The 12,590-nt window shown below is 37.0% G+C and overlaps 1 protein-coding gene across 3 annotated transcripts in view; it reads right to left on the bottom strand.

The window, feature by feature from the left end:
• The window catches only part of SLC36A4 (solute carrier family 36 member 4), a 44,224-nt gene that overhangs the window by 3,630 nt on the left and 28,004 nt on the right, over positions 1–12,590 (bottom strand). For 2 of the 3 annotated variants that reach the window (XM_072969017.1, XM_072969019.1), the window contains 2 exons: positions 12,063–12,232; positions 4,472–4,641 (listed from right to left, as the gene is read on the bottom strand). In XM_072969017.1, coding sequence (XP_072825118.1) covers positions 4,472–4,641; positions 12,063–12,232 — 340 coding nt within the window. Of the gene's footprint in view, positions 1–4,178; positions 4,359–4,471; positions 4,642–12,062; positions 12,233–12,590 lie in introns of those variants that run through there. The other variant, XM_072969018.1, reaches the window with a different exon arrangement.

Here is a 12,590-nt window from a genome sequence, read left to right as displayed (position 1 = left end):
TAAGTTTCTTGGCTTTAATAATTGTATCATGGTATGTAAACTGTGAACATTAGAGGAAATTGAATAAAGGATTTATGGTAATTCTACTTTCTCTTATAACTTTTCTAAGTTATTTCAAAATGACAAGTTAAAAAAAAAAAGCACCATTACTGTTAACAGAGTTTCTTCCAAGCTACTGACAAGTTTTCTGTAAGTTTTGATCTGGTGCTTTCTTGATCTTTACCTTATTAAAAGGTATCGAGAGAAGGTTTGCAAAAACTGAGACTCATATTCTTTCTCCAAATTGTCCTGAAATGGTTCATTGAATAATTTCTTGAGGTTTGGAGCTGCCACCAGAAATAACAACTGAGTTTGCTCACACACACGCAGTGACAATTGCACCACCACTGCCATCAGTGCTGACTGCATCACCCAACTCTCCATGCATGTGTTGGCTTTCCCTCACTTGTCTTCAAAAGATACCGATTTTTTCTCTTATCTTTGTTATTCCTCTCTCTTATTTCTAAGTTTACTTCCTTTTGCTTTTCTCATTTCTAGCTTCTTTTGTCTCTTACTGAACTTTCTGTGCAATATATATAATTCAATTTGTGCTCTTTGTAATTGTCTTGAGTTTGCAGACTACAGGTTTCTTTACTTCTTCATTTTTAGTTTATGGGTTTTTTTCTCCTCCCCTATTCTCTTTGTGGCTCTCAACATTTTTCAATAGGATGTGGGATTAATTTGAAACCACCACGTTTCCTAGAACCACACATTATTGTTTACCATTTTTATTTAAATTACTATGAAAGCTAAAACCCTAAAAATTATATTTTTGAAATTATAAACCTAGCCTCACACCTATAGGACTGAAGTATAATGAATCTTCCTAAATACAATAACTGACTTTGAGGGAGATGGAGCTCTAGACAGGAAATACTTTATAAAGTGGATTCCCTATTTAAAGGATGCTTGCTACATCCTTTTAATTTTTCTCTCAAGGAAACTAACTGTAAGGCATAACTCTCAAACACATTTAGAACCTTCCAGAATTCATGGAATACATCCATTTTGTGGAGACATGCTTTGCCTACTTACACTAGGTGGCAGTACTGAAAAGCACAACCAGACAAGCATCAGTACAGCCTTGACATCTGAAGACGCTTTCATTTTGAAATCCATTTTTCCCCAGGCTGATACTAGTAAATCAAGTGGGATACTGTTGGAAAACAATGTGTAGGAACACTACACAGTATTTTAGAATTTATTCATTCAGACTAAAACTCCATTTATCAAACACTTTTAAATCATGAAATTTATCAATTAGATAAAGTCATCCTTTAAGTGTTACATAACCAACCAGTCGATATTTGCTAGTAAAAGTGGCCTGAAATGTTTTTTGGAAATGTTATTAGTAGACAAGACGTTAGGCAAATCCGACATAGAAGAACTCAAAATCACAAACACAATACATAAAAGGATGGCTTGGGATACGGAGAGTTTACTCATTACAAATGTCCACTATAGGTTTACTGGAAGTAGGCTGCCCTATGTCACTTACAGACAGTTATTTTGAACAGATCTATTGAGCACTAATTAAGCTTATTCAGTGTTTCCCAAAACTGTATTATAGAAAAAAAGAATGTATCCTTAAGGCACAAAGCTTCCTGTAATACGAAAAATAAGAGCCAATTTAAGTCCATTTTTTGCATCTAAATGGTGAAAGCAGATATATCAAAGAAAAAAATAAAGTGCTTGATATTAACATCAACAACAAAACTGTGGGAAACATGCTAGCATATACATTTTAACTACACAAACAGTGAATGGTCCTCTCCATATACCTACTTACTCTAAGATAGAATATTAGGATACAGAATGGTACTTTTTCTCATCTGCAGTGGCAACTAACTTAGTGTTTTTTAAATGGAGGTACTGGGGATAGAACCCAAGACCTCACGCATTCTAAGGCAGGCGCTCTACCACTGAGGTATTAACCCCCCCCCGACCCCTGCGCTGGCAACTAATTTGAATGAAAGATTTTAGTGTATTTTGTTAGTATTTTAGAAGCTACTAAAGATTTGTGCTTTATGCAGTCATTCTAAAAGGAGAAAGCATACTCTCAAAGCCAAGGACTTTTCAAATCAGAAATAGTACAAGGATCAATGAATTGGACAATAACAGAAATAAGTAGTATTTAACGTATTTTGTGATTCAGTTTAAACATGGAATCAAAATACTGGTCTCAAGTCAAAATGTAATAGCTTTTTCTATAGATTCGCTTTGAAAATAAAAGACATTTATTACAGTCAATGGTGGCCCCTGGCCACTTCCTATCCACCCTTCTTTCCCATCTGTGTGAATCTACCTAGCAGGTAAGTGCCTACAGGGAGCACGCAGGAAGAGTCTGAGACATCTTTTCAAGCTTCTGAGTTCCATTAAGAAGACACTGTGAAATGAGTGTTCAAATGCTCAGTGGAGACTTGGACATAACCTGTGTAACGCAAGCTGATATGCCCATGACGTTGAAGACCCTTACTATGTGGAGTCAGTGCTGGGGAAGGATTATGGAACAGTGAAGATACTCAATTTTCCACGCACACCCAGCCAAGCCTCCTCTCTCACTGCTGGTGCCGCACAGCCTGCTCTCGGAACATTACGAGGTCCCGTCAGCCCTCCAATTGTTCGTCAGTAAGGAGCCTGCGCCTGAATCTTTCCAAGTGCTTTGAGGAATAGATACAGAACAGCCCTGTCATGAACACCAGTTGGCTTTTACTTCAGTTTGGAAGGATGTGCCGAAGACGAAACAGAGCTCGGCATCCGATGCTGTGTCTCACTGAGGCAGAAAGGAGTACTGCATGGTTTGTGTTCTCTCTGTCCAAACCATGCTGTAAACACTACCCTCACATACAGTTAAGTAGCTTTAACTATCTCCAACAAAACAAAGAAGCAGCAAAGAAAAGGCTGCACTCCTCTGTGCCATGAACTCAGCTCCTGAGGAAAAGCCCTGGCTTCTGGCAATGAACTCCCGGCAGCAGATGTACAGCGTGGTCTGTCCCTCAGTGGATGGCAGCTTGGCATGGGACAAGCAGCCGCTGTGCAGGAACGGATGAAGTGATCCAAGTGCCGGACCCCTTAACACCCTCCTCAAGCTCCTTTCAGTGAGTTTCAGTAACTAGCTTTCAAAGGAGATGTACTTTCAGAATAGAGCTGTCTTCCATCTATCGATAAAAGGACTTTGAAATAAGTCTTTTTATTTAGTACAGTTGTCAAAATATCAATGAAAGCAATGCATAAAAAATATTCTGAAACGTTTTAACTTAACTTTTTCCTACTGAACGTTTCATCAGTCATCAGAGTAGGGGCGTAGTAACTTCATTTCTCAATGTGATTTGCTTTATTAGTTGACATAGTTTGTTTAAATGATTATTTTGAAAGATAAGTTTCATCCACTTTCCCTAGCTTTGCTTTTTCTTTGAACAAAATTTAATACACCCAGTTCTTTAAATGTAGGTGTAAGTCCAAGCTGCTCAAGGCAATTTTCAGAGTTGCCCGGAATTTCTGGGTCTACCATCCTCGAACCTTGAATGGGCCAAGATGGTTATTCATATCGTCCAAAGCTGCGTGTTCCCCTGAAAACCAGTAATCTCGTCCGTGGTGTCATTCTAGGCAATGCCATTAGTTAGCTCAGTGCTGCAGTCGTATTTCTATTTGTGGTTATAATAGAAGTGGTGACAATAATGATGGTAACAACTTCTAGCTACTTTGCTAATAATTGCAAATGCCTCGTCTTCATCTCATAGTTGAGGAAAGAGGAGCTCAGAGATGGTACGTACCTTACCTAATGACACCAGCAAGTAGGCGGCAGGCTTGACTTTGAACCGTCAGGTCAGTGTGACTCTAAAAGTCACTCTTCTTCTGCTATATCACACTCAAGCTCCCTCTCCACAAGTCTCCATTATTCATTCTACTTTTTGGAGACATTTTATAATGTGAAACTTAAGTAAGAGATTATATACACTCCTTCAAATAATAAGTAAAATAAGCCACCAAAATCATTAGAGACCAAAGCCAAACAAAACCCATCCTTCCAGGCAATTATGAAGAGTTAAACTGTTAAATACACAAAAGTGAGCAGACATAAAAAACCTGAGCAAACCAGAAAACCAAAGTAAAGTGTGTATCAACAACATAATAAGGGGTCTCTTACCCATCTGACACATGCATCTCTTATGCATCTAAATATACTTATATTTCAGTCACGAGTGATGTCATTTCCAGGGTAATAATCTGATTAGTTGTTTTAAGTGTGATAGGGTCCGGTTTGTGTTTTTCTTCTATGGCAGCAGAATAACAGAATTTTAAAGCAAAATGGATCCTAGCTTCATGAACAAAATTGTTTTAAAAAATACAAAAAATACGTATTAAGTAACTTCATTACAAGAAATCCAACAATAAAAAAATCATTGTGATCTAAATATGTATTGATACTTACAAGTAAGAGTAACCAAGAAGGACCTTATTGCAAATTCACAGATTTGCTTCCATTTAGCATGAAATTTGGATGTGATCACAGGGATGATTATTTCTGCTGGAACATAGAACTGAATTGAATATGTCACAAAGATGCCGAACGAATACAGGATTTTCACTGATTGATATAACCTGTTAAAAAATGCAAAATTTAGTCATTCTTTTACTTTCAGCTTTATTGAGGTACAACTGACCAATGAAATTATAGGTATATGTAAAGTGTGCAACCTGATGATTTGACATATGTATACATTATGAAAGAATTCCCACTACAGAGTTAATTAACATATCCATCACCTCGAGTATTTGCCTCTTTTGTTTGGGGAGAACACTTTGATTCTACTCTCTTAGCAAACTTCAATTATGCAATATAGTATTATCAATCACAGTCACCATGTCATACATTAGATGCTCAGCCCTTATTCATTTTATAACTGAAAGTCTGTACCCTTTTACCAAACTCTTCTCTTCTCCCCCATCCACCTGCCCGTAGCAACCACTAATGTATTCTGTTTAAGTTCGACTTTTTTTTTTCCAGATCCCACATATAAGTGATACCATGCAGTATCTATCTTACTCTGTCTAGCTTATTTCACTCAGCATCATGCCTGCCAGGTTCTTGCATGCTGCTGCCTTAATACCAATCTAGCTTCTTTTTTATTTTTAATGTTAAGCTAGACAAGAAATCCAATACAAACTTATGCCAGTATCTTACTAATTAAATGCTTGTTTTTTTCATTTTCTTTTTTTTCCTTTTATTTTTCAGAAAGAGAAAGAAAAATACCATATGATATCACTCATATGTGGAATCTAAAAAAAAAGACACTACGAACTCATCTACAAAACAGAAACAGACTCTCAGACTTAGTAAACAATCTTATGCTTGTTTATTTTTAAAAAGCCAGCTGGTCTCTACTAAATTTTTAGATGACAGATGGACGATTTGTTTTGACAAGTCTAGAAGGCTTGAATGTGGCATGTAAAGGTTTAGGATACATTGTTGGAAAGATTTCATTTAGGCTAAGCCAATGTTCTGAAGGTTAGGCTGAGTCCCATGAAGACCTAACATCTTCTCAACTTTCTTTTAAAGAATTGAGCATACTGTATGTCTCTGGTATCTCAGGAATCTATACCTGGAAGAGAAACTTCATACTGAACTCTGAGTTACAGTTCTCCTTGTGTGAAAAACCTTGGTAGCACGTCATTAGTTGCAGAAGTGTCATCATTCTTAAATCCCAAAGGAGGGCATCTAAATAGTTCAAAACGTTCTTCAGATTATCCGGGAATTCCATCTATGTTAAAGTTATACCAACAAGGGAAGTAACGGTGTTGGGCTGGGTTGTTGCTGCTTTGTCCAAGTGGACTTCTCTTTGGATGCCCAGTGGTTCCAAACAGAACAGCCATTTCCAGTTTTATTAATAACTTCATATTTCTACTTTACAAAAAGCCTCCTGTCAAAACTCAGCATGCATGTCTTGATAAAGACTTTGGTAAACTTCCTTTTGTCTGGCAAGAGAAGACTTATTAAATGTTGATAACAATAGAAAATGTAGAATTGTAGGACTCTATAGAACCTATGCCCTTGGGTTAGAGATAATAAACGTGCCATATATTTTGAAATTTTGAGTATTTTACATCAGTGAAAAGAAAAAATCAATCACCCCTGTACTCTTTAAGAAATAAACTGGAGAGGAGACGATGGATCGAATGTGCTGCAGCATTAGGGGTAGTGACCAACACGTATGCCCTCTTCCAGGAGAACCGTCACTGACGGCCACCATCGCCCCACTTTAGAACAGTTCTATATGCCCCCCTTAGAGGCCCATGGACAGGGAAGAGTGATTCTTTCTTAGGAAAAAATGTAATCATTTCAAAGGGACATAAAATATTACACTTTTGGTAAAGAAAGGCCTCAACACCAATTAGGATTTAAAGCTTGTTTCTTAAGTCTTAATAAAGTATTTAAGATAACAAACAGTTTTGTAAACTGTGGCCAAGCAAGAAGGAATTCAGTAAGTCTCCTCCTATAACGTGTTCATCATATGAGTGAAGGAGGAAGGGACAACGCTGAGTAGAAACAGATTTGAAAAGACTACGAACAGCACAATTAAGGAAAGAAGAAACTCCGCGCAGCTGGCAACAATACAATCTTAACTTTAAAATGATCTCGAGATCTACTTCTCAGCCTCATGCTTAAAGTTTAAACACACATGGTCACGCTATTAAAATGTAATGTATAACCAAAGACTCCTGCTTCACATTCTCTGGTATGTAACTGTGGAGAATTAAATGAATATTCTTATCAGTTTATTATTAGAACATTCCTTTTTTAATGACCTTTAACTTAACATGTTTAAAAAATACAGTTAATAATATATTTAAAAATACATCATTATGCATATAAATATAATTACTTCTCTATTGATATAAAACAAACTATAAAGGTTGAGAATCTGATTATTATTAATACCACTCTGTAATATTAATTATATGTAATTACTATTCTTTGGCGTTACAGAGAGTAAAAATGGGAAATAAAATGGTCTGGGTCTTGCAGAAGTCCACCATAATCATCCACCAAAGAAGAGAAATACAGAAATGAGAGTGTTTAAGAAAAATGCTGCATCTTTTAAAATCAAGTGTTCCACTCTTACTTCTTTTCTGTTTCAAGAATTCACATTTCTATGTTTGACATCTATATTTTCAAGCACTCTAAACTATTTCCTCTACTCAACTTTTCTATGTATACTATCAGCCTTTGTTCTCATTTTGGTTTAAGTATCTATGGGAATTGTCTATGTGCACTAAGTTTTAGAAATGAAGAGTTGAAAGAAGAATCTACCCAGCAAACTGTCTCTCAAAAGGATAAAAAACTTGCTTTAAGTGACAGGGATTTGCTTTGAGGACATATAAGAACATAAAACAAAATTTAAATAATATTTGGTGCACTTTAAAGTGCACATTAAAAAGTATTTAAAAACTCAGTGCCAAAGTTCTTGAAAGTCAGAGTCTATGTTTTATTCTCCGTGTAACACCCCATGCACTTAGCAGGGGATAGAGACTTATTCAATATTAATTAAATTAATATTAATGATCAAAAATGGGTATGGATAGGTAATTCTTAGAAACTATAGCCAATCAATATCACAAGTAAAAATACTTCAAAAATAAAATGATTCTGGCTTGAAGAAAGTCTGTTATAAATACAGTATCTTAGTAAAACACAGAAATGTATTTTTTAAAATAATTACTTTGCAGTCAATACACAGAATCAGATTATGGGGGGAAAACAATGAAATGTTCCAGTGAACACACAGGACTTCAAAAATGGCAATGTTTCTATTCTTTTCCCCACACTGGCTAACAAATCAATACTTAACCTGAATTTAAAGATATAAATACCTTCAATTTTTTTAAAGCCAGCCTGGGAAATAAATGGCTGACTGATTCTCTTTCTCTCAAGGTTGAACACAGAAGCTATTCTTGGAAAGAATCTAATAACCTACTTTCCCTCTTGGATCTTTCATGACATTCAAGTTAAGAATCTTGAGGGTTAAGCTCTGTCAAGAAGACAAGAAGCCTTTTTAAGAGCTAACTAGTCTTTACCAAGGACCTCATGTCATTCTAAGTGAAAAAAAATTAGACAGAGTTATCTAGTATGCATCACTAGACTGAATGCTTTGAACAACCAAGCTTTCGTGCTGCGTTCACCACAGTGTAAGTGTTCTGAAGAAGAGATTTTTATCTGTTCACTGCTGTATCTCTAGTGCCTGGGAATAGCACCTGGTACATAAAAGGCATACAACATGTATCTCTTAAGTGAATAAATGAATTTGATAGATGCTCTTCATTTTAAGTTTAATGTAATTAGTAACAGTCATTCTGATGAAAAAAATGATAGAGGCAAGAGGAAAGGAAAGGCAGAGGCAGTTTGGGCCAGGAGTCCTGGTTAAGGCCAACTTTAATATTGGAAGGGGATCATTAAGAATGCGTGAGGGTCAGGACAAAGGAAACAGTCCAGAGTATATGAATCTCCTTTTACCAGCTTCCTTAAATTTCCTATTTCTTTATTCACTGTGCCTCCTGGTGAGTCCATTCTTGCCTAAATCTTAGGTAACAAACTCCTCAGAGTTCACGTAGCTGATCGCCTAGAAGGATCATTTAAGGTGTAGACTGACTATCTGCCACTGTTCATCAGCTATGTCTCCCAGAGTATTCAGGCTCCCAGTTCCTGTGTGCTACAGACATGAGCTTTGACTTAAGGTCTGTTCTGTTTAGGAGGGGAAATGAAGTCCCAGTTCGATTACCTAAATAAACAAAAATACCTACCTCATAGCGTCCCCGTTCTTAGATGCCTCTTTCCTATTTTTGATTGAATTTTCCCTAATACTTGCTTCACAAAGAATGCCACATGTGAGACAGCAGAAGTCACCTTACTGCTTCTCAGTGTTTGTCTGTATGTAAATCTACCACCCTTGATACTTCTTAGTAGAAGTGTGCCTGCTGTCTGGGCTACTTTAGAGGAAGTCTTAGAAAATCACTGCTAAAACATCGTCTGACTCAGACTGGTGGTAACAAGGGAGATGCTTCCGTGCCTAGGAGGCTATTTCACGAGCATTTACTAAGTGCCTGGTAAGTGCTGAATAATGTGCTAGAGTGTGGGGATGCATCCTAAACCCAGAAGGTGCAGGGTTCCTGCCTTCAAGGTGCTAATGTTCTAGCTCAGAATTGTAAATTTGCTTTATTATCATCTTCAAAATATACCCTTTACTTGAAACACTAAATGCATTGTATCAAACAACATTACTCATAACTAGTTTTAAAAGATGATGCCTCACTAAGATTGAGGGTAATAAACAATCAATAGTAACTTGGAGCCACTATAATCCATACTTGCTTTACTCTGGGGCTGCTTCTAATCCACTCTTTTCTTGCAGAAATATCCCTTATGAACTCTGAGACTTTCAGTCAACGTGGCATCAAAGGCCCTGACATCTTCTCACAGGTATTGACTATGACGTCCCTATCGTGACAGTCACGGGCTTCCACACTCAGCCAATCGGGAGCACTCTGCACTGTCTCTGCATCGCTAGGCCCCCTGCTTAAGCACAGCGAGGGGAGGAAAGAGGGGGCTCATACACAGCATATCAAGACAGGGAGCTTCGCTGTAACCCCACGATCATTCTAGTCCGAAGTTCTCATTTTACAGAAGACCATCACTATAAAAAGACAAGGATCTGCCCTCCCGTGTCCCTCAGCCATGGCTATTATTTTAACTGCACCAGCTGCAGACCATAAATAGACAGACTGGGGCCCACAAAAGGCATATCTTCACAATGAGGAGGTGTTCCTCAACAGAAGTTCTCTAGAGAAGAGTCTCTTGACTTGCCTTTCCGTTTTGTTTTGTTTTGCAGACTTTTGTTTCTTAGGACACCTGTACTAGGCCCTCCTCTTCTCAATAAAAAGCAGGTGTCCAGCAAGGCTTTCTTGGATAGAAATTGATAGTCCCTCTTAACCAAGGCTTGTGACTAGTCCCATTCTTACTGGAGAGCCAAGGCAATCAGGGAGAAGATGGGAGGTGGGGAGGGATGCAGAGAAAGGGAAGGCTCCACCAGAGCTACGGCAGGGACAGCTGTCACCTCAGGACTGTGCTGTGAATGCCTAGAGCTCTCCCTCTGTATCCTGCCCACTTATCCTTCAGCGCGTTCTTTACTCCCCGGGGACAGGAACCCCTCACCTCCTGTGTGCACTCCCACCTCAGTCCCCGCTCCTTAAACTTTTCTTTGAATACTTTCATATGAGTCGGGGAGAATTCTGAGATTGTTTTCCCACTTACATTTTATAGTTGATGTTAAAGGTACTTGTCAAATGTATTTAAAAGATTATTTTTAGGATTTAATTTAAGTATTATTTTTAAGTAGAGAAAAATACCATTCTATCTTCTAGACACTGTACACAGCATTTGAAAGAGGAACTGAACTACCATAATTTTACCTTTGATTCTCTTACATTAAGCTGTTTAAGTTTCTAGTCCATATTAAACTATTACAAAAATAGAAAAGAAGCACATTTGAAGGAGACAAAAGTACATAATATATAATATAAAACAGGTTAATGAAATATATGCTGAACAACCACGTATCTTGTTTATAGTCATGTCTCCAGTGTGAAATAAATGTGTAACATTGAAACGTGTTTCCATCTTGAAACAGGTTTACAATTATGTCACAGCTGAAGTAAAACTACAATTAAAAAAAGATAAAACATGTTGCATTTGTGCTCTTTGCTCATTCTGGAAACTATCTAGGCACATTCCCGCCATCATAAATGGCTCCCTACATACGTTCTCACAAGTTTTCACTCCAGTGAAGACCCAGGATCCAAACGATTCCTGAATGGCAGTCAAACTCTCATCAGCAAGCCAGTCAAAAGATTTAATAGCTAACATTTAAGGTTTCATAGACTTCTTTCCAAGCAGTTAAAGGAGCAGTGTGATGTTAATTAAATCAAAATTTATTCTTTGCTTTTATTAAAACTAAGGAGTTACTTTCCACTTCATAAATAAGGGAGCAAGTCTGCATCATAACCAATCGCCAATATCTTTTTTAAATCTCCGAAGACCAATCTCTGGAAGAAGGAAAAACCCTATATATTGCTTCATTTAGCAGAATATGGTTCTAATATTAAAGAAAATATTAAGATGCACTATATTATCTCATTCATTTACAGCTGACCCTAAGATGCACTATATTATCTTATTCATTTACAGCTGACCCCTGACCAATGTAGGGGTTGGGGTGCCAACCCTGCACAGTTGAAAATTCGCACATAACTTTTGGTTCTCCCAAAACTTAACTGCTAAGCGCCTACTGTTGACTGGAAGCCTTACTGATAGCACAGATAGCCGATTACTACATATTCTGTAGGTATGTGTATTTTATACATTCATGATGTGCCTGACTTTAATTTTTTTGATATTTCTAGGCTGCATAGTTTGTCTGAGGTTTTTCCAATTGTTGCAAATCCCAACATTTTCAAATATGTTTATTGAAAAAAATCCACATGTAAGTGGACCCATGCAGTTCACACCCATGTTGTTCAAGGGTCAACTGTATAATGTGTCCTAACTGTGTGCAGACAGGACTTGGGGCACATACACTGGTAAAGCTGACCAGTAAAATAGTGAGGGCTACAAGTGATGGGCTGTACCATTGTATCCAGAGCCCAGAGTGTTGGATTTTTTAACAGCAAGGATAACTATTAAATTTTTTATTAAAGTGAGTCTGTATTAAAAGAGTCTATGTTCTGCTCCTAACATGTTACTCAAATCTGGAACGCCCTACAATTTTTAATCTTATAAAAATATCCTACAAGAATCTGTAAAATCATAGATGCTCTCTGAAGATTATGAAAAAAAATCTAGATTACACAAATAAAGAAATCACAGTAAAATGTTTACATCATAAAATCAAGAATACACTTTTATCATGAAAGATTCGTAAATTATATCAATGAAATATACAAACTAGGTTAACAAACTCATCTTTACCTACCATACATCTTGGGGAAGATTTAAAGTTATGCTGCCTTTGATTTCATCACGGAAACACATATATCCTAAGGTAGCTAATGTTACATACAGAGCCGTGACAATTCCCATGCCAATATTCAGTGCTTGGGGGAAGCGCTTTGACTCTTTCATTTGATTTTCCAGTGGAAGGACCTAAGAAGAGAATGCAAGTAATTTAAAACACTCTGATACCCTATCTTATATGTAACACAATAATAGTTTCTATAGTTGACATGCAAGTCTTTTTTCCTTTAAGATAAAACTTATAATTGTTGATGTATTTTCTAAGTGTTGCATATCTCTCATACTACAGATTTTTTTAATTCTTAAAATAAAAAGATTTGAAATCAGCTCTTAGCAGGCAAACTGGTCTGTCAACTTTTTAAAATAAGCTTTTTACTTTGGAACAATTTCAGATTTACAGAAAAGTTGCAGAGATAAACAGAAGACTCCCATACACTCCTAACCAGTTTCCCCTACTGTTAACATTTTACACAACCGAAGAGCACGT

This window comes from Vicugna pacos, chromosome 10 (genome assembly GCF_048564905.1).
Source record: "Vicugna pacos chromosome 10, VicPac4, whole genome shotgun sequence".
Taxonomy (NCBI): domain Eukaryota; kingdom Metazoa; phylum Chordata; class Mammalia; order Artiodactyla; family Camelidae; genus Vicugna; species Vicugna pacos.
The sequence above is the reverse complement of the archived record's forward strand: the minus strand, read 5'-3'. Positions and strand labels throughout refer to the sequence as shown.